Source organism: Lonchura striata, chromosome 5 (assembly GCF_046129695.1).
Source record: "Lonchura striata isolate bLonStr1 chromosome 5, bLonStr1.mat, whole genome shotgun sequence".
Taxonomy (NCBI): Eukaryota; Metazoa; Chordata; class Aves; order Passeriformes; family Estrildidae; genus Lonchura; species Lonchura striata.
The window spans coordinates 55,416,144-55,441,340 of record NC_134607.1 but is presented as its reverse complement, the minus strand read 5'-3'; the positions used below and the strand labels follow the sequence as shown (position 1 = coordinate 55,441,340).

At 39.0% G+C, this 25,197-nt stretch overlaps 1 protein-coding gene across 7 annotated transcripts; it reads right to left on the bottom strand.

The window, feature by feature from the left end:
• Positions 1-1,706: 1,706 nt before the first annotated feature.
• Positions 1,707-23,359, bottom strand: TMPO (thymopoietin). 7 transcript variants are annotated; one of them, XM_031507499.2, is made up of 10 exons: positions 22,958-23,359; positions 15,431-15,557; positions 13,662-13,817; positions 12,037-12,137; positions 7,018-7,137; positions 6,816-6,911; positions 6,149-6,259; positions 5,254-5,343; positions 4,855-4,946; positions 1,707-3,589 (listed from the first exon to the last, which is right to left on the bottom strand). In XM_031507499.2, the coding sequence occupies exons 1-10, from the start codon at positions 23,198-23,200 to the stop codon at positions 3,298-3,300; spliced, it is 1,428 nt and encodes a 475-aa protein (XP_031363359.1). In that variant the 5' UTR covers positions 23,201-23,359; the 3' UTR covers positions 1,707-3,297. The 7 variants fall into 7 exon arrangements, with proteins under 7 accessions (XP_031363359.1, XP_021383619.1, XP_021383620.1 ...); XM_021527944.3 differs by lacking the exon at positions 5,254-5,343; XM_021527945.3 differs by lacking the exons at positions 5,254-5,343; positions 6,149-6,259.
• Positions 23,360-25,197: the final 1,838 nt, after the last annotated feature.

Sequence of the window (25,197 nt, the reverse complement as noted above, 5' to 3'; positions counted from 1 at the left end):
CAAACGTACCATGCACAAGATATGCTACACAATTTTACCAGCTTAATTTGCAATTACATAATTTCTCCTGCTGACTATTCTTTGGGACCTGTATTATTTAAAGGCATTCTTTTTGTACTCAGCTTTTCTGCTTTGACTCTGCATAAACTAGTTAAAATATTTTTTTAAAGATATCTTGTCCACAAAACTAGCAGAGAAGGTAATGAGCAGGAATTTTAATACCATAAAGAATTTTGTAAGTTATGCTACAGAAAACAAAACACATAGACCAAGCCTAGGAGGGATCCAAAATCATTCCATAGGGTAGTGCTGCGCATACTGTTAGCAAGTAAACTTGGAGAAATTCTTTCATACTGTTTCTTATGCAAATACAAATTAAGGTCTTAAAATACACAGAGAATTTACATGTAAGATCCTTCTCGAAAATGCATTGTCTGGACACTACTGAAGCTTTAATGCTCTCACCATGGATCAGATGCTGTAAGATTTATCTCAAGACTGCAAGTGAAACCCTCTAGTGATCCACAGCCTGATAACAGGCTCCCAAGACTGGATACACATTGAAAAATTAGCACAGAGTTTAAAGAGGAAAATACAAGCTGTGTGTTAATTCCAATTCAGACAGGAAATCAAGACCTGCCAGGTTTTCAGCACAGCATTCTGAGCAGTTTGACCAATCATGAGAACCAAACTCAAAATAACATTTTCATGTGCCCATTAATTTCCATGGACCTTTTCTAGCCTTGTTGTAGCCCTTGCCTTAGAAGGGACTTCTTAAACAACATTTGCTACATCAAAACGCCACTAATTTTTGCAACTGGATTTTGGATACTAGTCCAGAATGTTGTTTTATTTTGTTATTGGTTCTGAAAGTTCAAGCTGGCTCTGTCAAAAAACAAGATGAACTCATGAAACAAAAGTGAGAATGTGGAATTAAAAAAGGAACATCAGTGCCTATTGCTTCAGCACTTTGATACAAAGACTACATGCAGTATAATTGTATACTTCAGCTTAACTTATACAGCAGTAGTATATATTTAAGCACATGCAGCTCATAGCACTACTATGTGTTACTCCGACCACAAAAATTCATCTTTGGGGATAAGATAAAGATCCTACTCTCAGAGCTACCTCACACCATTAAATGTCTGTAATAGAAAAAAACCCATTCCTTTCTTGAAGATGCATTGACTTCCAACTACAACTGAACTAGATGTGGGTTACTTTGATGATTTTTTAAGAAAACTCTTTACCATCTGTGAGGTAACACTGAAGTTCAGAGCATTCTCCAAAACAGTGCAAAAATGAAAGAATGATGCCATTAATTGTAATTAACTTCAGTTTGCAGTATGTTTTGATTGTGGCTTGCTTTTTTCCTTTGATGATGCTAATAGTATCCCTGGAGGAGGTCAACTGAAAGAAAGAAAGATGTATTTTACATTCAACATGCAAAGTGGTGTGAGAAACAATTTAAAGTGAAAAGGAAGTTCCTTTAGCACTGAAGAACAAATGAAAGCTATCTTCTCCCCCCATCCAAATTAAAGACCTGACATAGGCTAAAGGACTATGGCACAAAACTGATACTACAAATATGATGAATACTCTACCCACCAGGTGACATGAACTGACCTGAGTTGATCAGATTTTAATTTTTTTTTCAATATGGAAGACTGTAGCAGCACAAAATGACACCACTGATACATTATTTGTCTTGCTTTTGCTGCTTTTCAGCAATGCATTTATTTGATAAGGAAAATCCACACACAATAAAATCATTTTTATTTTTCTCCATTTTTGACACCAAAAGTGAATGTCTTATGTTACAATTCCCTATAGGATGGACACAAGTTTAGCTATTTGTATTACTCAAAAATGCAGTTTAGAAGGAAAAAAAACATTAAACAGGAAAAAAACCCCAAAACTATTGCTTTGCTACAAATTACCATGTTTGTCCCAAAGTTCACAAAAAGTAAAGCTTCCCCATAGCTATAGTCTACACAATAATTGTACCTAGAGTAAAAAGATATTGACTATTAACTAATGTTCTCAGCTTTTTATAAGTAGCACTTTAAGAATAAGTAGTATGATTTATTGCAATTTTGTACCAAGCAATAAGACTGAACATCTGTATGCTGCAAATTTAAGCACACCAAAAATGTATACATTCACTTGAAAAAGATTTTTGCTTATCACTCTTCATTGGTAGTAGTTAAGTCAGCTGCCTGCTCAATCAAGTTACACAATAGAGTGTTTCAGCATGCTTCCACTGAGAAAAATAGTCAATGGCATGAAAGTAGTAAATCTCACCTTAAAAGATGAAACTAGCAAAAAATGCAGCAATGCCCTCTTCATACAAGAATAAAACTTCATATGGAATTTTCACTCTTTGAGAATACTTTTCTACATGAATATTTAAAGATAATCACATAAAGCTGTGTTGGAAAGACCTCGCTTAAAAAAAAAAAAAAAAAGACCACTGCTAATGTTGGAATTTCAACTGCTGCAGGTAACAATCTTGACCCAAAAAAGTATTTTAGTAGCAAATTATTATGACGTTGTTTTTATTTCCCACACATATTACTAATAAATAAGTTCCTCTAAGACATCGCTTGCCAATTAGATCTGTATTCAGCTCCTACAACACTGTAAGCACTAAAATGAAGGGATACATTTAAATGAAGTTACACTTAAACAGTTACTAATATGATACTGAGACTGTTACAGAAATGCAAACAGGTTTACAGTTACATTTACTAAAAAGTTACAGTAATCGACAGAAAAGGTTGCTGTTGTACTCTGTCTACAACCGAAGAGATCAAATTCGGTTATTTTGTTACTGAAAAAAAGCATCAAAAAATGCATTGCCCTTTTCCCAGGTTAAAATCTTCTCTGCTATAATCTAGAGACAGAAGTACAACTTCTTTTCTGTACAAAGGAAAAGCTTTAAAAACACAGCTTCACATTTTTCTACATTTTTGCCCTTCTCAGCTTCCAAGTTCTTGCAAAAACAAATATACATTTTCTCAAAAGTGAATTTAAAGGATGTCCACATTAAAAAAATAAAGCCTACAAAAAGTTCAAAGATTTAAAAAAATGTTACTCCTATGGCAGTGATCTACTTGTCCAAAGTCCAGAAAGTTATCAATGTCCTTTTAATATTATCTTTCTTCATTTATCCAATTTATCAGGTTCCAATCACATTATTTGTAAGAAGTCCTTGAGCCGATGAGAGGGCAGAAGAGTTCTCTACAATTAAAAAACAGGAGATCAAATTGGGTGTGCCTTTCAGAAAGATATTCATTCGGCACGGCCTGAAGTGACAATATTCAGGTATCTAGAAAAAGGATTTCCTTGATTAGTTTCCATTGACTGATAAACCAAAAACATGAAGACTGAAACAACAACAAAGAGAAGAACTTTTATCCACACGGGAACAGGGCGTTCTTTTTTTATTGGTGGCTTCTCTGACTTGATGTCAGTCGAGGTACTGTATTTTTGCGCATACTTAGAGTAACTTTCCTCCAGTATGAAGTCACTGGGCTCTAGAGGCCGGCTTGCAGCTCCTTTGATTGGTCTACGGCAGCTAGCACTGTTAATAAAACAAAAAAAAAATTAAATACTGCATATTTAAAAGAGCAATCTAAAGCACATAGGGAAGTTTTAGTATAATTAAAGAACTAAGAATTATTTCTGGTAAATACAATACCTGTAATACTACTTTTGAAGCTTGACAGATATGTTAATAATTCAGTGTTCAACCAAACACTTAAAAAAAAAAATCTCAAATGTTATTTCACCCTACCTACATAAAAAGGATCATAACTGGCAATCAAACTGTAGAAAGTGTCTCCCTCTATTTGCTTTTTTTAATGATTACTTATGCAGCCCTACTGGGATTTCTAAACATAAGATGATCTCTGGCCAATAAAGTATCTACTGATGGCTAAGCCAATACACAGAGCCAAAAGGCAAAGTAAGGATTCAAAAACCCCATGTACACTGCCAAGTTCCTATATTCAAGGAGTACACATATATGATCTTTATTTAAAAGAAAAAAAAAAACCACTAGATTTAACTAGACCTCAAAACAGGAGAGCAAACTTCAGTAGTCAGCAGACACTACAGTAGTAGCAACTGGTACTATATATTCCCCTTATGGTTATGAGTTTATCCAACTGCATAAACCGCAGTTTAAATTGAAGCTTTAATTCACATGCTGGAAACACAGATGATTTCACGTCTTAACACAGGGAAACTTTTTCTGATCTCCTCTAAACAGAGGAATTGTTTAAAATCACCTATTTAACCAGAGGAGTTGCTTCAATTTTTGTTTCAATATAAAGACAAAAAAATCCCCAAAATGTACAAGTAATAGGCTTTCCTATATGCCATCCTTATTCACGCTAAAAGTAATTAATGTGGCTGCCACCTAAAGGAAAAAATAGGGTATCAAAGTTCTTTCTTGCTTTGCAAAAAAACCTCAAATATATGCCGCAACATCTTTCCTTAATTTAACAGCAGGCCTGAGCAGTTGCATCTAGCTAGAAACTTAAATATTGCAAGTCATTACCACAGAAAAGCCCTTCATAATGAACTTCCACCAGCCAGAAAGTTCAGTAATAATTCCTACTATAGTACCACCCTGTTCTCCCTCCTCCAATTTCAAAGAGGGGGCTGTTTTGGTAACAAATGTATGTATATAGAATGGAAGAGTCGGTAGCTGTCACAAATGTCATTGAGCCAGAGTCCAAAAACTGTTCCTCAGAAATCTATCAATATAATCAAAAGTTAGTTCTCAGCTTAAATAGATTTACAAGAACTGAGAAAAAAAGCCCCCATGAACCTTAAAAATACCTAATTCCTGTAGGTGTTGATGCTTCATAAGGGAACATTTCTTTAAGAATATCCCTTTCTATTCTTCTTTCTTCTGTAGTTCTCTCCAGCACCTAGGAAACCAAAACTAGTTAGAGGCCAAACAGACAGCAAAACAAAAAGCAAAACAAAAAGCTTCTCAGTGACTACAACCATGTGCAATTTGTAAGAATGAATGAGTCACTCAGTGCCATTCAGGAAGTTTACTTCTTGGGTTTTAGAAGTTTGTTTAACCTTAATTATTGGCAGCCATCCAGTCACTTTTGGGGTCTTAAAGCATTCAGTGATTGCCTCACTTTCCTTTAGATAAAGAATAAGTTGTATAAATTCTATACACCTGTGAGCCGATGATGTAGATGACCAAAAAAACTTAATCATCACCTCTATCATGGCTGTGTTGAGCAGATCACAGGACTGGTTGTGACCAACATGATTTAAAAAGCACTGATGTGGACAATCTGTCTCTTCTTGCTGTAATAAATCATACAGTATGTAGTAGTAAATCACAGTAAAGTAAAATACTGACTGAAAAATCCCATCAGCAGTTTGGAATAGAACATCAAGTTGACCCACAAGATTCAATTTGACAACTAAGTCTACACTGCAGTCATATTGTAAATAAAGTGTTATAGCAGCTTTATCTACAGCTACATGAACAGACAAACAGCATCTTGCAATGTAAAATTCCACATTACAGTATTACATTAAGACAATTACATATACTTGAAGGTGCTTTAGCCAGTTCTCCAAGAGATATAATTATTGACAGCTTGAATAAGTTAACAGTAAAAGAATTCTTTTCTTTCTTCATAACTGACAGGAATCTACAGATGCTTTTTTAATTCAGACATTTGGTCTCAAATAATTCTACTACTTGACTCCCTAAATTAAAGCACATTGCATTTTTTCAGGATAGGCTGATTTACAAGCTCAAAGGGAAATAACCAATTCTACTCTACTTCGAGCTATAAAGAATTTAAAAGAAAAAAAAAATCTACATTTTGTTCAGAAAAATAGCAGCACAAGGAGAAATAACACATAAAAAGATATTTGTCTTAGGAAAAAAGAAAAAATCAGGTTTTCACACACACATCCAAATCTGAAAGGGGAAGATGTAAATAAGTTTGTATTCTGTCATGTGACAACACCAGTTTATTTTGACTGGTGTCACCTGGGTAATGATATCCTCCACCCCCTCTGTACTAAGAAGCACATACACACAAGATTTTTGTTCACAGAGAGTAAGCAAGAGCAATCTAAGTTTTAATTTATTTACTTCAGCTGTCATCAGTGGTTTCTTTGGTGTTCTTCTGGGCATGTCTGAGAGTTCACTGACTGACAGTGTAGGAGCTGCATGCTTGAAATTTCCAGGCACCCTATTGCCAACCTGCCGAGATTCAAAATTGTTCAAACTCAGAAACAGCCAAAATACAAAATGAAAAGCGGCAAGGTGGCAAAAACAAAAAATGAAAACCTTTACGTGCATTCAATATATGCATGTTAGAAGTTAACTGAAGAAGGTTATGTAAAAGATATTCCAAGATCAGCAAAGGAAACACACTGCTTATGATTCTGAGTAGGTTCTTTTAAGCCATTTAGAAACATAAAAGCTATTTAGTGCATAAGAACAGCCAAACTTAAAAGCAAATATTCTGCATGTACTTAAATAAATTAAGAAATTATCTAAGCTTTTAAAGTGATTCTTTTCAGCCCTCCCCCCAAAAGACGTTAGATGGGACCTAGGTGTTGACCTGGTCCCATTTCAAAGTGAAGAGTACTAGGTACTAAAACAAATACTGAGTATGTGTTTTCAAACACTACAGAATAGTCTTACTTTCCTTAAAACAGTCTTCTATTGGTCCAAAACAGAATGATTCTGTCAGTGAAGATATATTACAGAAGAATACCACAACTGATTAGACATATTTACTAAGCATATTTACTAGGGTCTCGTTGCTTGCAGCCAATATAGTTTCATTTATGGGAGTACTCTCTGATATTACAGCATCATCTATAGGCAATTGTTCTGTAGCTTCCACCTGTTTGTTTAAAACAAACAAAAGACAACAATTGAATAAAAGCCACTGGGACCCCAAGAGTGAGAGAAAAAAAAAAAGCTTGTCTATTATAAAAGCCTCTCATCACCCTTTTTCTTGGTGTTCTTCTTGACACTCTTGTAGACTCCCTAGAAAATGCCTGCAGAGGTCCACTTTTTGAAGATCCACTTGTCCAGACAGTCTCAGTAACTCCATCTTGAGAATAGGTCTATTCAAGCATCAAACACATGATCATATACATGAAAACCAGCTCCAAACATTGGATACTCACAACCAAAAAGCCAAAAGCCAAATAGCCAAAAGCTATTGGCCAAAATAGCAAAAGCCAAAATAGCATGCACAGAAGCAACAGGTCTACAATAAAAAAAACTGTGGCTCCTAATACATTCAATAATGAATAACTGGCTAGATTAGTAGCACTGACCATAATACCTATATTTGAGCACACTGTTGTTTAAATACAGAACTGAGCAGATAATGCCCAACAGCAAAACCTGCTAATTTGCTCACTGCCCTAGAATGAGCTAACAGGAGGAGTTATATCAAGTCATGGACAGCAGACATGAAGCTTTCAGGCCCATTACATTTCCTGCCTACACATACATAAAAATAAATCTACGAGCATAAGCAGAAAGCATCACTTTTTTTTCTACACAGATAGGGTTCTATTTTCTCAAGCAGAGTCAGGTATGTTTATGCACAGCCACCTATGTTTCAACAGGAACTAATCTTCAGCCACAGGGGACAGGGAGAGACACTGAATGATCTTAAAAAGTTTCCACATACAAAGATGAAAGTAACAATTTTCACATAATAGCAGGTTTAAACAATCAAGCCTGATACAGATCTCTCACAATTGAAGTAACAGCATGAAGCACCAAGTTTTTATAGCCATTAACAAACTGGCAGATCATTCCCTACTCTCTACTCTAAGTTTCATGCTCAAAACAAATATTCCCTTCAAAACTAATTCCAAGATGGAAAGGAAGATGTGGATCTGCTTCATCTAGATTAAATACAAGATTTTCTTTTTTATTTGGTTAAGTTTAAACATAAAAAAATATTTTTTTAAATACTTCTATCTTTGCACATTAACACCTCATACAGTGATGTATTACCAAGTTTTTGGAAGTTACACTCATTGCTAAAGTTATACACTGCAACTGGCGGTTACAGGTTCAATAGTCGAAATGACTTCACTAGAACAGTATCAGCCCCAAAACAAATGTGTTAAGAGAACAGGCTGAAAAGTATTTATTAATTGAGAGGAGACAGTGAAACTAGAAGCTGAGCTGCTTTATGGTTCTATGACAAAGTCTGTATAACAGCTACTACATAAACAGCAGAGGGAGCACAAGTGTTTCACTTCATTCCAAAGTCACTGAAGTACTTTATAAAACAAATGCACAGACCTCAGGTCCAAACAGATTCAGATTTTTTTTAGAATTATAGATTTCAGCTTAATTCTCAAAAATTCTTTACAATTTTAACAGACTTTTGATTAAACATCTTATAACCCCTTCTTAAATATTTACCAGACACTGCATTCTCTTCCTTCCTGCAACTTACAATCACAGTTCCCCACCTCAACCCAATACACTTTCTATTTGAGAGGTGTTCTTTAGAAGCTTAGAGAAAAAACTCTAATTTCAGAGTGTTTCTACTGCAACAATCCACTCAGGGAAGCAAATTCACTCATACTAGTAAAAATTACCTCCCCATTCCAGAGTATTTGACTGTGAATTGCTTCTGATGAAAGTTAGAAGCATTTGACTAATAACTGCTTCTCTTCTTCAGATGCTTTAATCATATGTTTTAAGTATCAACTTTCAAGTTTTTTTTCTTGCATGAAAAGCCTAGGAAAAACCAGAATCTACTGCATAAAATCCACCCAGACAAAATAAAAAAGAAGAAAAAAAAAATTGTTGTCTACAGTTATAATTATCCTCACTGTTATTGGAGCAGGCCTCTAACCCTATCAAAATGCAACATTCATTTTAGGTATACTAACACCCTGTAATGTAACCAGAGAAACTACAATGGTGTGGTACACAAGCAGTGTTCAGGATGTGCTTCTGTCAAATAACTTATGAGCAGTAGAGCTATAGATCATGACTTTACCTCAGCTATCACTTATCAAGTTACTATACAGGTAGTAAAAAAAAAAAAATACAGGGAGGAATAGGGGAACACAGCACATGCAGAATGTCGCTATACAAAGGTTCAGGAGAGAGACTAGTTCTACATTGCTCCTTAACATTTACATTGTTAGCCTACCTCCTTCTGCCCAATGTCATTTACTATGACCTGTCAGACTCAGTTTTGAACTCCTACTCTAGAATCACCTACTGGATTAGAAGGGGGTATTTAAATTAGGGTTTTCTGCCAATTTTTCACTATGAAGAGGTAATTAAACACAAACAGCTGAGGTCAAGTTCATCCAGCCCTCCACTGCTAACTAACTGATAAGACTCATATTCAACCTCCCCACCCAATTTCTTTTGCAGCAGTCTGCCTATTCACTATCTATTTGCACTCAAGAGAACATGCCAAATGACAGTCTTGTCAGCTACGTATGTCTGGTCTAAAAACCAGCGCTGTACAGGATCTAGAAGTAACTAGCAAGTCTGCTCACACCACACTGCCCACCAGCTCAGCCTCACCATGCTACATGATGTTTCTCCTCTCTCAACCCCTAAATTATTAGGCTAGCTCAGAGATCTGAGGCCTTGAGGGGAGGAACATCAGGAGATGGGCAAAGATTTCTAAAAGAGGCTCTCACTCCAATATAGTTGTCCAGCTCTTTTTATTGTATGGTCCAAGGGAAGAGCAGGGGAAAGAGAGCAAACAGGAAGGGACATCACCTTATCTAGGCTCTGGACAGGGAGGGCTCTTGGCTCTCCACCAGCCCTGTTGGGGCTGGAAGGAGGGGTCTAAGTTTATCTGATCAGTGTCACAGGAGTCCTGGGAAATGGGGGGAAACATGGCCTGAGCGTAATGTAGCAGCTACAGACTCTCAATCTTTGTGCCAATGACACACAATGCACAACAGTTGAAATAGTTCTGCAGAATAAGCATCCCTTGACACATTAGCTGAAAAATCTACAATGCAATTCCACAGAAAAAAAGGGGAGGAAAGAAAAAAATATTCTCCACTTTCCGCTTTTGTCCTCAGCAAAATACATGACTACACACATTTGCTAGCCAAACGCATTAAGTTGTTCTTGGCTTCAAGCAGCTGTAAAATTTTACTGGGGGGGGGTGGGGGCTGGGTGGAGCTGCTTGTTTTGGGGTTTTTAGGTGGTTTTGTCTGTTTGCTGTATTAATAAAAAAAACCAAAAAAACCCAAAAAAACCCAACAGAAACAACCAGAAGTTCAAAAGTAAAAGGTTTAATAAATTAGAGTTTCTGAAGCATTTGGCAATTTTGAAATTTGATAATTTTTTGATTAGTCCTTTGATTAATTCCTGGTAATTGAAATACGCAAGTTGCAAAACATTGCATCTGTACTGCACATGTAAGATTGCAAAAACAGTAATGACCTGATACTAATACAGTGAAACTGGATGACAAAAAATTGAGTAAACAAATCATCACTTAAAATGCCACAAAAATACCTCACTAAATCTCTTTTATTCTACAAGGGAGTTTCTGAAGGCTACAAGTTTTGTTTGTTGATAGCAGAATTAAATATCTTCATTACACTGAAGCTGGCAGGGATTTCTGGAAGAAATACTATTTTGGAAAAAAGTGATTCTCACAATACAAGAACCTAAACATTAAGATGCTCATTATAAAGACCATTACAAGCATAAGTTGCCTGATCAAATTAAAGAATATTTGGTGCATTGAACTATGTGTGTGTTTTAATTTTTGAGGTAAAATCTGTTCAGCTTGCACCCTAAAATGCCAACTTATAACGAGCAAACTAGTTATGGATCTCCACAGCTGTGTTGTATTACTCAATATCGTATAGCAGCATGTTGCCTGTTTTAAGAGACATCCATAGCTAAAGCATGTACATATAGACACACACACTAAATAGCAAGCATCTGGCATTTAAGTCACGGCAATATGCTAAAATACACCAAGAAATTAATAAGTCAGATTCTGGGTCACTGAATGTTTCTTTACGAGTTCTTCACTGTAGCATAACTCCAATATTTACTGGACAGATGAACAACACTCTAAAGACTCCAAGTAGCCTAATCTGGGGAACAGGGCATTTAGTGACACTTTCACATCAGAAGGACAGATCAGCCATCAACTACCAAATCCTGTACTCAGCAGTATGAAAATCAGAGGTACTTCTGTAAAATGCCTCTTCCATCAAGACAGCAGAACTAATATTTATAAGTAAAGAACAGGTGGTGCATACAGGTGGGAGAGCTACACTTGTTATTTATTCTTTTTCTTCATAGGAGTTTTTCAACAAATTTGTGTCTACTTTAGTGCTGCTGCTACAAATATAGTTGAAGAAAAAATATTACATAGACAACTAACGTATGTGTGTACACATATACAGACACCTATATATATATAAGCATATACCCAAATACATTACTTCACATACTACGTTTAAATGAATCATTAAACAGATGTATTTAAAATGCATACCTATATTTGTAGCTATCTAATCATATATATACACGTATATAAAAATACATGTTAAAAAAAACCCAAAAAAAACCCCACACACCCCTTTTTCCAAACTTTTTTTTTTTTGAGAAACCACTGCTTTTATTAAATCAAGTTGATAATGAGCTACCAACTGAAAGCTGTCAGCCCACGTGACTTAATCTGCCAGGTTTCCAAAATGAAACATGTTAAGATTGCCTACTATTCTTCTCCAGGAGGTGCTACAGCAGCTAGGAAGTCAGACAAACAGCTTTTAGCAGACCATAGCTTTAACATTAATACAAGCTAAAAACAGCCACTATAGTTAATTCACAAGATTTTCATGCTATATTAGAACAGGCTTTTTAAAGAACTTTTAAAAACCAGCATGGCTCACTTAGTCAAATGTGATGTTAAAAGTAGTAAGGTGTTTAGTGAGCACATCACCTGCAGTTAGTAGCTTCTCCAAGTGCTGCTATGACAAACATACCTGGTTGTGTTCAACAACTCTTTTTTGTTTGAGTGCTACTGGCATCTTCATCCTGGCTTTCAGAGGTTCTCTCTTCTCAAGCCTCAGCTCAGTCTTCGGATCTGCAACCAGTTTTAATATAACTAGTTTTTATAATACTAGTAGTTGTTTACTAGTTGAAATCAAATTTATTTTAATAAAAATTAATTTTGAGAGGCAACATAACTCTTCCGAGTTACTATTTCCTTAAAAAACCATAAAACAGGTATATTCCTCTATTAAATGTATAAGAACAAACACTTTTGAAGAATAACTTCAAAATTTTAAAACACTGATGCACTTATTTACTTTTTTTCTGCTAAAAATCCTGCGTTTCAGATAAGCCTTGACAAATCCATCAGTTCCATTTAGAAACTGCTATCAAACTAAAATTCCTTTAACCAAAGTACCGTTCTACTATTGACCATAGTAAAGGTATTGAAGCTTGTCAATACTGTTTGAAGTTGATGGTCTCTTCTAATATATGTCCTTTTATATAAAACCCCATTTTTTATGCAGTAGAAAGGAAAGTAGCTAGCAGTCATCTCACCAATAAAAGGATGCATTATTTCCACTGCTTTTCTAAAATTCTAATAGCTTTACAACAACATATTTAAGATTTGTAATCAAGAACTTTTTTATTTGGTAGGGGAGAAGGGGAATATTTGGGTTTGAGTTTTTTCCCTAGTGTGAGAGTAGTTCAGTATGTATATGAAGCATATGAAATTATAAGAAATCAGCTGTCAGTGACTGGGCTCTTGGCGGTCCCAAACGTTAATAAATCAATCTCTAACATCCTTTCCCCCTTAAAAGTGCAAGATATAAAAGTTGAAAAACAAGAACAAATATGCAAGGGAGATCAATCCAATTACTAGTTGTATTTCAACCATTTCTGTCCTATGTCCATGGAAATTCCTGTAAAAAATAAAACAAACCTACACCCAAAACCAAACCACACTAAATAAGTATCTTCTAACACTCCATTCAAGTAATTATTTAAAATCTGTGCTTTTCTTGTTTTTTGTAAATTGCACAATGGTGTGTTTTTGGTTCCATTTTCCCCACCACTACACATGCTTGATACAAACTTGATATTAAAACCCACAAAACACACAGCCAGGACTAACCAATCAACTCACCCCCAACTAAGTCTATAAGGAACAGAGCATAAAAGGGGTTGAACCATAAGTATTAGCCATTAAACAAAAAAAAGAACAAAAGTTTAATTAACAAACATTCATTCACTATCCCACAGTAAATAATTGTTGTGAGCACCATAAGACAAAATTGGATTAGTACTTAGGTATGAAGTGCAAAGAACATTGAAACACCAAATATGCAGTTCTCCTGTCTATTGGATTTACAGGCTCCATCCAGTCTGGGGAAAATGAAGGGACCAAGTCAGTAGCAAAAGGTTTCCTTTCCCAGAACAGGTATGTGGATCACTGTGCTGGTACTGCATAATGTACATTTCTGACCTGGCCCACAGCAGTATTTTACAGCCTTATTTAACAGCAAGATCATACCCCTCTTTAGGTTATTTGTATTGCAAGTATTACTCATGTAAAATTTGAATTGTTCCCATGCAAGTTCCACTCAAGCCTTACCTTCCTCATTGTCACTGTACTGGTCAGAATCATTGTTTCCATTCTGTCTGGTGTTCTCAGTAGTTGAAATTGCTGGGAGAGGCACAGGTGCCTTCAGGTCAGGACCTTGTTCCATCAGTTTCAAAAGCTTTTTCTCATAAAGTTTCCTAGTAGTTGCTGTAACAAGGAAGGATACATGCTAAAGAAACAGTTTTAATCTTTCCTGACTTGCCTGATAGAACTTGGCAGTTACATGTTCTTTGGGAAATTCTGAACATAATGTTTTGGGTTTTTTTAATCAGTTTGTATGGGACAGAGTGTCTCTCTCTCTCTACATATATATATACACACAGACACACACCTCTAGGTATACAACTCTGCCTCTAAGGTTTCTAACTTTTCAGTTTAAGAGAATTCTTAGATAAACTCACACCTCTTTGTACGCTGAAAGTTATAGAAAGAAAATCTATGGAAAGGGAATTTACCTCCTTCTTAGATGTTTTGCTTCATATGCTGCAATATACAAGTTGTTATTCCCTCACCAAAAAAAAAAAAAGGTGAATTTGATAGTACAAGGGTAACAATTTTCATGCAGATTGCCCTATTATTCTCCTAATTCCCTTACCCTGAAATTAATTCCCCTGCCTTTTCCTTTTTGTCAAATTCAGTTCAATAACCATCAGAGGTGGTGTAAGCAAGCAGCAACTACAGAGCTTTCTGCCATCTAGCTATCAGGTTGGCACAGCTGTTTAAAACATTTTAAGTCTAGCACATACTTCCACATCTGGACTTCATTGGCAAAAAAATGTAGAGGTGACTAATGCCTGAGCTGTTAGCTGCAGAAAAAAAAAATCATCTAACTTTTGAAGTTTTCTGATAAGAGGAAACCACCATTTAAAAGAAATGGCAGCCTCTCAAGAAAGAGTCCATACTTTCTAAGAATTAAAGGCAATAAATTAGACCAAATGTAAATGCCTTCCAGTGGACTACATAGGTTCTTGAGTACCATCCAAGAGGTACAGGATGAATGGCAAGGCATGCAGAATCAGCTAACTGAAAACATTACAGATAAGACTTTGAATACACACTGGACTGCAGGCTCAGTCATGGACACTTCCATCAACCTAGGATTTCAAGAACATTCCACAGAAGGCTCTGCATACTACAGACAACAATCTTTTTTTCAAGAGTTGTGAAATCAAATTCCCTTGCCATTAGGCTACTGCACAATCTGAAAGGCAAGGCACTTTGATCTCGTCACAGATGAGTGCCCAAGGCAGGAGATTAGGCTGGGGTCAGGACTACTCCTGACATAGGCCAGCAAACAGGACAGAATGATAGGCTAGAAAAAAAATATTAGTAAAGGAAAACATTACTGCACAATGCAGTCAGTAGGAAATACTCTAGGGAAAGGGAAGTTCCTTGTTCTCATTCTGCTCTCAATACTATTAGGTTATTATGTAAGATGTATTTCCTATTTAAGTGAGCTCAGATCTAAACCTCTGTATCAGAAGACCTAACTACTTCAGCACTGAACTTTAACTAATAGTTACACAGCTTAAGAAGTTGGAACATCTCCAGCTGGCCTAGAACAGAAGAAGCAAGCTGCAGACTTGCCCACCTGCAATGCTTCAAGATTTCTCAAGGTAAACAGATGGATGAAAATATCCTAGGTGGAAAGTAGTATTGCAACAGTACTGGTACTAAAAAGTAACTGTATCAGGGAAACCTCACAAGTGAGGTATAGTGAAAAATAAAACAGATTAGTATCTACTAGTTAAGTAACCTACCTACAATGGGGCCAGGATTTACTCCATACTTTGTAAGTTGCTCTTGAAGGTCTTCATTGCTCATCTCTGTTATATCTAGGCCATCCTTCTCCTCTGGTCTGGGTTTGTCAGTTTTCTTTGTAGCTTTCTGAGAACAGGAGGGAGAAATGAGAGAGTGCATTTCCAGTTAATACTGAAAATACATTTTTCTTCTAAGGGAACAGGAAAACACAGTGTACTAAACACATAATCCTAAAGGAAATTAATTATATTTTCACCCACGATCACTACTAAAGCCTATGTGAAACAGTACAAACATTTACACCTACTATGAAAACATGCACAAGTTTTCTGCTTAGGAAGGAAATACCCATTACAAATCTCCTCTGGAGTTAAAAAAAAATATCCCTCATTATTCTGGTCTTGTGTTTTAATTTGAAGTTCAAGTATATGGTGGGAAGGGATTAATTTCCTGTGACTGGAGAAGTAAGCTTCTAGCTGTTTCACCATCACTATGCAAAACTACAAATATTTATGTTACACTGGCATTTCTTTGCATTATTTTTCTACCCGATAGGTAATTGCCTCCTCTAATGATATGGACTAAGTTCTTTAGTATCTACATATTTTCAACCAAGTTTCCAAAGCCCCTATTCCTACTTGTCCTGTCATTCTCTGTGAGATTAGATATTACGAGGTAAGTACAGGAAAGGCAAAAATCAGAAACAGTCTAATATGTTCAAAATCCTGCTTGTCTGCTTAGGCCTCTGCTACCTGTAGCTCTAAAAAATTCTAAACCAAACTCTGGCAGCACTACTTGAACACTTGGCAATGCACCATCACCACATGCAGATGGCTATCAAAATAATCTGCTGAGATGCTACTCCTAAATTAGCAGTCTTCGTTCAATCCAAAGAGAGTGATCATAACACTTCAACTTGGGAAGCCTCTGTTGCTACAATAGAGATTGTAAAAGTGAAGAGGTAAGACACAAAAAGGCATGCTTAGGATTTGTATGCTCTTTACTAAGAAAGACCTTGATACTGCTTTGAAATAAGTCATATTTGTATCTCAAAGTTGCATTATATAAACAGAAACAATTTCTGCACTTAGCATTTTTCTCAACTCATTTGTCCAGAGGGCCTATTGGTTGGTTTTCGTGGTACTAACAAAAAATTAAAATTCCAAATACAAATAGGCTATAAACAGTCAGTAACGATTAACAGGTCTTTTTCTTGTTGCATAAGATACCAACAAAACATTTTAAGATGATTTACATGAGCTAACAGTATCTATCTAGCTATTAATGCCAGTTTAATATTCCTTTGCATGCAAGCTTGGTCTTGCCTCAAATATCTTGGTATTTTAAAACTAAGCAGGGACTGAATGAGGGTTTCCTAAATATATCTGACTCCAAATTTTCCTCTTACTTTTGGATATTCCACCATGATAAACTTAAAATCAGGTGCTGAAAAGCAACAGAATTTCTAATAATCATGGCATTTCTTTAGCCTGCAAACAGTCAAAAAAGTATAGGGTCATTAAAGCAGCAGATTTGACCAAAGACAGATTTACAAATCACTTTATCAGTCATTCCACTCCTAATTAGTTTCTGAAGCAATTGAGCCATACACAAGAAACAATCAACTTGCAGCTTCACGAGACTTTTATTCACTTTTGAACATGTTGGTCTTAACAATATGTCAAGTTAAATATTGCATTAACTTTAATTTCATATTCAATGTGTTTTTTCTGGACTACTGAACTGTCCACACAGAAAAAAAAGTTCTGAAAAAATGCTGGGTTTTCTTGTTGAGATCTGTTTAGACTAATGACAGCTCTGGTGTTCATCCACATCAAGCAGATTAATCAAGATGCTTGTCTGTATTTCAGAAAAAAACTACCATGCCAATGACACTTCAGAGAAAGTGAAATCCTGATGTAATGTATCTCTACCTTTGTTCACTTAGAGACCACAGAAGAGACTATAACAATATACACAAGATAAACTACTCAGCATTCTGGATGCCATTTCACTTTTTCCTGCACTACTGTCACAAACAGATCATCAAAACAGCCTGTTTCAGCAATGAAAAAGAGGAGGGAGGGGATGAAGGAAGTTGAAAGTAATCTCTGTTCTTCAATAATTGGGCCAGATCTGTTCATTTTGTGTCCTGCAAGGTCACAGCTTTTACTTTTGAACACCTATTCTTAGAGCAGGAACAAATGACTTCCCTCACACAAGTAGAAAACTGCCATTCACTGGACCACAAGGTGAGTCTCTAGAAGCATAAAGCTGGATAGGAGAATTTCTCACACCTCAGCTGTGATATGACAGCATCAAATTCAGCAAAAACACTAAATTTAATTATCACTAGACTAGTATTATAGTAAAATGCATCGCTACGCTTCCTGCAAATTATGACAGCTTGTCTGCTAGCCTACACCATGAAATAGATCAAAAGAGCTAGGTTAAAAGTTTAACATTGTAAATTAAATACAAACAAATGCAAAAAAACTCACTCTCATTTACCTGTTTGAACACCATTAGCAAAATGTCTTACTGTGGTGCAGAGATGAAGCACCTGAAATGAAACTGCAGCAGAATTTGCCAATGTAAGGTAGTGCCATTGACCACTTTGCCCATAATGTAAATATTTTTGCAGTAATACACCCCAATCTATGTAAATATTTTTGCAACAATATACCCATATCAATAAAGCCTTATCTGAAGATCTAATCCAATCCAGAACTCGCAGCATAATATTTCTAGTCATTGCTATTTTCTAGAAAACAGAAGATGGAAGATTATCTGCATACTTCCCTTGAGAGATTTGTTCACATCAGGGATAGCAATTTGGTGGTGCTGTCAGGCTCAGTTTCCAATTGCTTAGGAACTAACTCTTCAAACAAGTACTGAAGTGAATTATAAGCATGGGGCTACCACACAGCATTCCCAGTATTCAGGCCACAGAAAAACAGCCTAAGAGAAGTTCATCTTCTCCACGTATCATCTCTTGACAGCGCAAAGCTTTCACATTTTTTTGCTAGCAAGAAGAGCAGACAATGCAAGCAAACAGAATTCAGGCTCAGAACCTACCCCTTACCTTAGGCATTCCTGCTGAACAGAAATGAACAGAGACCAGCTTCATCAGGCGAACTTCATAAGTGCCTGTACTGGTCCTAGCACTGTCCCAAAGACAAGTATAAGAAACATGCTGAAGAAGTCGTTAAATAATAAAACCAACAACTATGGGACATCACCAAAAACTATTTTCAAATTCCAAGTTAAATGGTATCTACATCAGGATACACAAGGATTTTAATCCCAAACAGGTGCAGCTTCATCACTAGACACAAAAAGGGTCAGGGCTCATTTACAATTTCTCTGAATGAGGTTAAGATAGGCTAAGGAAAGCCAAAATCACACCAACAGAATGCTGTTTAATTCTCCAGTCTGCACAGTTCCCTCTGGTAACAAATAACTATTTTTCTTAGGAGAAGTGAAATTAAGGAACTGGATATGCAAAGTGTTAATAATAGATTTATACTGTGAAATAGATAGGTTTTTACTCCCCTTGTACTTTTTATTCTACCATACACAATCATTCCTTGCAGTAGAATTTCCTTTTTTAAAAATCAAGTCCTCCTGAACTTTTTAACCTTAAACATTTGGAGAGAATTATTTAATAGAGCTACAGGATAGACAAAATAAACAATGGAAAGAAAATTATGCAGCAGCAATTCAAAAGATACTGATACACACAACTTAGAGAATTCACTACCTTTTAACCTTAATTAGTGTAAGACTTAAAATTTCCAAGCGTATGCAAAGTAGTAGTCATAAATTATAAGATTATGGACTATCCACCCCTACTACCCACTACTTCCAACCCTCTCCTCCCAGATACTAATTTCCATGTTACTTGGTGAACAAAATGCACTCACTCAAAGTCTGAAGGTGCAGAACAGCCTGCCAGGAATTCTCAATGTAGTGGGAATTACTTTGGTCATCTCATCCCTGCTGCCCACAGCTTTCTCTCAGCCAGCAGATGAGCGCTTTTTAAAAGGCCACAAAGGATTTAAACTGTATTCTTGGTGATGTTGGTGTGGCACTTCGTAATTAAGACATCCAGCCATGTAGTAAGCCCCAAATAGATTCTCTGCCTTCACTGGGCACACACAGATGCTTTACACTGCCTCACCTATCCAGTACACTCTCCACAAACCTAATCTTCACAAACTACCAGTTTTATCATTATCTTCTCTTTTCCAGTAGAGAAGGGGTTGAAGCTGTTGTTACCTTGGCTACAGGTATCATAACCACAGCACTCTGACTATGAAGAGCTGGAGCTGGCTCTTTATTTACTTGGCTACTTGATTAGAACAAAAACTCTCAACAAACAAACAACCCTCCCCCCTCCCCCCATAAAACCAAACATCTTTGCCTGATAAGTCTCTTGTATGACCTTTCAAACAGGCCCTTCAGGTCCAGATGTTCTCATCCTACCTTCATTAACAGGAGACATCAGACTGATCTTTTTCATATAATCACTTTAAAGGTAAAAAAAAAATCCCTCAATATATTCATTAGAAATGATTCTTCCAAGACATTAAATGCACAGCAAGCTGAGTCTTAATAATCTATGCATTCTAAGCTCTGAACAGTTCCTGTTTGACAACAGCATCATGCCAATATTTTTGGTACATGCTTTAAAATAATGGTCCTAGAGAGGAAAAAATGTAATTTCATAGTTACTTTTCCTGTGAGCTATCTTTGCTGACATTCAGCTCATAACTAACCAGGACAAGGGGCATTCAGAAGCAGATGGTTCACCCTGAAGCAATAGTGTCTTGTGTAGCTAGTCACTGTCCTCAGATACCACTATGCCAAACAGGCTTAAGGGAAAAAAGCAAAAAAGTTGGTCAAAAACATTAGTAGAGCTGGAGAAGCTGGCTTCTCCCAACAATATTATCAGATTGAGGCACAAACAGGTGTGATTTTAAAAGCCTTTCCTGTTCTGGTAGGAATATATAGCCAAAGTGAGCCATATATTCTTGGGCTGGATAGAGCTAAGATGGAAGAGTGACAGAATCAAAACATAATTTGCAACATAATTGAAACGATGGGATTTTGTCTCTGTACAGCTTTTATCAATAGAAAATAAGCACCTGAACGCATTATCAAATGCTCAGAACTTAGAAAAATGCCACTAAAATGACAGTGTAGACAGTTCAAAATTCCTAATGACTACAGCCATGTCGAAACTCCAATGCCAGCATTAAGAGACCCGGTACAGCTTTCAGGGACTGCAGCGTGGGTATTCAGCTTGCCTGCAGGCGTTGCTCACACCCGCCGTAAGACAAGCGCTGCCTGCCCCCGCTCAGGACGCCTCGGAGCGCGCCCCCTGGCGCCCGGCCCCGCCCGGCCCCACCCTCCGGCCGCTCCGCGCACGCGAGGCCGGCAACCCAAGGCGGCTGCGGGCTCCGAGAGGCCAGGCGCTGTTTGCTCCTAATAAAGCCAGGGGCGAGCGGGCCCAGAGAGGGGCGGGGGAGGCCCGTTCTTTTACTTCATTCCGCCTTTCCATCACTGCTTGCAGTTCCAGCTTCCCACCCTTGTCCCTTATTTCTAACTTCTTACAAATGTCAGTGCTGTCCCTCCTATCCTCTCTTAAACTCACCAAGATATTTTGCTTTGGTTTTTCACCAGAATCCCAGTCCCCTGGGATGTCCCTCGCTCTTCCTCTTCTTTTCAATTGTTCTGGGGGCAAATTATTCTGGAGACACCTGTGCTAATCTTTTTGAACGACAGCTGATCACAGAAGTACCCTTATGCCAAAAGACATTAACAGGGACAAGTTACTCAGGCTACAAGTAGTTGCAGAACTATTCAAGTGGCACAAAGAAGAAAACAAGCACAGATCATCCAAGTTTGTTTTACTTGGCAGGTATTGTTTGGGATTTTTCTGAGTGTTTCGGTTGGGGTTGGTTGTTGTACCGAGGGGAAGGCGACACAACACAGGGCACAACGGACCCAAATCTGAGCAGCTCTCACTAGATTATTTGCCGAAATTCTGGAACTTCTGATGATACAGTGCTCTGATACTAAAACACAAGCATAAATAACACAGAGCCTTCCAGATATTGTCAACAAAAGTGTAGGAGAACCACCCATTCTGTAAACATCAAAAAACTCACTCACAATTGTTTGAACTTAAGCCCTCTTGAAAGGAAAACTCCTATCTAGGAGAGGAACTAGCAGTTCTGATATGTTCCTCCTCCAGCAAGCATGAAACAAGTCAGATTCAAGCTCATCATGTTTTACTCAAAAGCAGCTTATGAATGCTATCAGCAGACCACTCTAAGTCAGAGAAATATCTGTTTCACTGTAACTGCATTCAGTAAATGCCAAGTAAGTGTCTGAAATAGACAGAAATAAGGTAAATAACTTGGTTTTAGAGAGCTCTTCCTCTTGAAGTTACAGTTTTCGACTTTTTAGTTTAAGAACTGCTCTCTTAGAAAGTTAAAGCGTGAAAGACCTTCAAAGGACTCCGTTTCTCAGCACGCCCTCAACTAATGACCTTTGAAACACAGTATCTAAGACACAATTAAATAGTTTCACTATCACACACATTAGGACTCCGGAAGCTGATAATCATTATCCAAGGCTTTTCTCGAGATTAGACATCTTACAACACCAATTACAAGATTGCATTCTCAATATATGCAAATTTATAGTACACTTATGAAAAATTAAGAAAAAAATCACATTTTCCCAAAGAGGAAAAACTTCAAATGCCATCAGCTTTCCCTCTTTCATCACACGCGTAAAGTCTAAGAAAACAAGCACAGTGGACGAACAGAACAGGCACCAGAGGCGCTTTGCTGTAATACACATCTTAGAGGTACGAGCAAGACGTCTACATTAAGCAGACCCTCTTTACACTAAACAGTCCACATCATTAAGCGAAACAAACTAGCTGTTACCGCGCAGCTTCATCTTTCATTTAGAGGCATTTACACCGACCAGCGCTGCTGCCGTACAACCGTACAACAAGCGGACCGGAGTCCTTTCCTGAGCAAGCTGCAACCTCGTACAGCTCTCTTGCTTCGCTCCTCCAACACAGCAATAGTCTACTTAGGACAGCGCTCGCCAAGCTACAGCAAAGGTTTCCCAGTTTACAGTCTGGGGGCTGTTTGCACGCTCCACGCGCGCTGGCGCTGCCTTGCCCCGCAGCTCCAAGGGGCGCTCCGGGCGGGACGCATCCTGGAGGAGCAGCCCGCGGCCCCCGGCACCGACCCGCCGTCCCAACTCGTCCCCGGTGCGGGGCGGCCGCCCCGCTGCCCCGCTCCCCCAGGCGGAGGGAGCGTCCCGGCCGGGCGCGATCCCGCCCGCGGCCGAGCCGGACGCTCTCCCGGCCCCGTGCGGGGACCCCGGCGCGCCGCGCCCCGGCGGGCGGGCGGGGCGGCCGGCCCCGTTCGGGCGGGAAAGCGGGCCCGAGGCTGCCGGGAAGCCGAGGCGGCGCGGGCAGGAGCAGCGGTACTCACCCGCCCGGCGGCAGCAGCTCCGCGGCTCCGGGCGCCGAGCGGTGTGGGCTCCCGCTCCTCGTCGCTGGAAAAGTCGGGCTGCGCGAGGGCGGGCGGGTTGCGGGCGGTGAGGTGCTGCAGGTAGAGCTGCACGTACACGTCCTTGCGCTGCTCGCCGCCCGGGAGGCTCACATTGTTAGCGATCAGCTCGCTCTTCAGCTTCTCCTTGGTCAGCACCGACGGATCCGCCAGGAACTCGGGCATCGCCGCCGGCCGCAGCCGCCACCGCCGCTCTCCCGGGAGAGGCACCAACAAAGCGCGGGGAGAAGGGGCGGGGGAGCGGCAGGAGGAGGAGGAGGAGGACTCGCCTGCTCCGCGCCAGGGACCAGCTCCACAGCGGGCGGGCGCGCGCACCGAGCGCTTCTTCCCAGCCAGCAATAAGCGGCGCCCTGATTGGTGGGGAGAGCAACGAAGCGGCCCCGCTATTGGCCGGCGGGCGGAGAGGGGGCGGGCGGCGCGGGAGCCGCGGCGTTGGTGCTTTGCGCGAGGGACAGTAACGCAGTTTAAATTCGGCTCGGGCGGGAGCGGCGCGCGGGGCGGCGCTCGCGGGCGCCGGCAGGGCGGGGGAGCCGCCGGGGCCCCCTCGGGTGACAGGTGTGTCCCCGCCCCGGGAGCGCCCCTCCCTGCCGCGGGGCAGGCGTGAGCGCCATCCCCGTTACCTGCCGCGATCCCGGCGTCCTGCCGCCACACCTGCCGCCTCCTCTGCCCCGGAGGCACCTGCGGCCTTGGCAGAGCGGCTCGGCAGCTCTTTCCCCCGGGACAGCCGCCCAACCCTTTGGCTAGCGGGCTCCAGAAGAAATCCAGCCGGGAAATCAGTAGCTAATCTGTTTGTGTGACTGCCGCCGTTGCGGTGGCTTAAACGCAAACCCCGAACTCGCAGCTACAGTACCGCAGAGTTTGAAAAGCGCTCAGTCGTTTTATTTATCCGTTTGTGAAGTCGACTAATAAAATGTCGCAAGTGTGCTCCTGCTGGAGAAGTTCGATTAAGTTCAACACTGCAGTCTTACAGTCTTTAAACAAGTGGGTTAAATTCTTCTGTGTTTTACCTGCTGCTTGCTGGGAACACGCACTGCTTCTGTTTTATGATGGGAAAGGTTTAGTGTTTAGATTTGACTACATGTCCTATGCTTTTGAGAACCACCTTACAGTATACCAAAAATAAGAATTTAGATGTAGCTATTTCAATTTCTCCATCAGTCATGGATCTGAAATGGGATTGTTGGTGTTTGCACCTACTCTCCTTTGTATTCCAGAAAGAGTTGTAAGTTGCTGTTAGGAAAAGGGATTTCCACTACTGTTGTGTGCTCCGTCAAGAAGCTCTCGTGGTGCCTGTTGCTCCTATTTACCTTACCATAGCTCAGTATCAGTTAGATGAAGGTGATGAGGATTATTTTTTCTGGTAGGTAATTTCGAGACAGATCAAGGACCCACCCACAGGAAGCTTGACACTTCCCACTGAAGAATTGGTGTGATGTAACAAAATAATTAAGAGGAGGGAGAAGCTTAGCTTGGGACATTTAATTTACTTCGTTGTGCTAGTAGCTCTGTGAGGTGGCAGTCATGTGAAGTTCTTTATTATTTGGATCTGAAAGTGCTTGGTTCCTGGTGTACATACTTAACCTGTTCAGTTAGGCAACGAGACTGAACAGTGGGTAGAAACATCTTCCTCCATTAATACCACACATGCACACAGTAAAAAGTAATGAATCAACATGGATTGACTACTATCATTTACTTTTAAGCTTGACTAGAACAAATTAGATGGTTCTATATATATTTTCAGCTATTTTACCCAACAATTTACCAGGTACATGGGCATTACATGACAGGTGTTTTAAAAATACTTAAAGGAAATTTAATTCCTGTTCAAATTTGATAGTGCTAACTTAAAGCATAGTATTTTTCACCCTGAAAAGCTTTTAGGTGGCTTGGGAAATAGTCTTTCATCTACCTTTAAGAATTTGCTTCTTTTCCAGATATGGAACAAGTTGCACAATATACTTTAGAGAGATCCTTCAGTTATCATACTAATGTAAAAAATAACAACTTTAACTCATATCAAGTCTAAAATTATTTAAAGCAGCATAAGGGATAACTGGGTCTGGGAAATTTCAGTCAAAGTTAATAGTGAAAATACAATCTAAAAAGTTGGTGTAGTCACCATGTAACATCCCCAAAGAGAATAATAGTAGGATAGCCCT

What these genes read in the sequence shown, in the direction of transcription:
- TMPO (XM_031507499.2), bottom strand. Translation starts at nt 23,200, where the DNA reads ATGCCCGAGTTCCTGGCGGATCCGTCGGTGCTGACCAAGGAGAAGCTG. An exon ending in GAGCTGCTGCCGCCGGGCGG is followed by an intron (nt 15,558 to 22,957) that starts GTGAGTACCGCT and finishes TCCTGTTCTCAG; the next exon opens with AAAGCTACAAAGAAAACTGA. An exon ending in GAAGAACACCAAGAAAAAGG is followed by an intron (nt 6,912 to 7,017) that starts GTGATGAGAGGC and finishes TTAAACAAACAG; the next exon opens with GTGGAAGCTACAGAACAATT.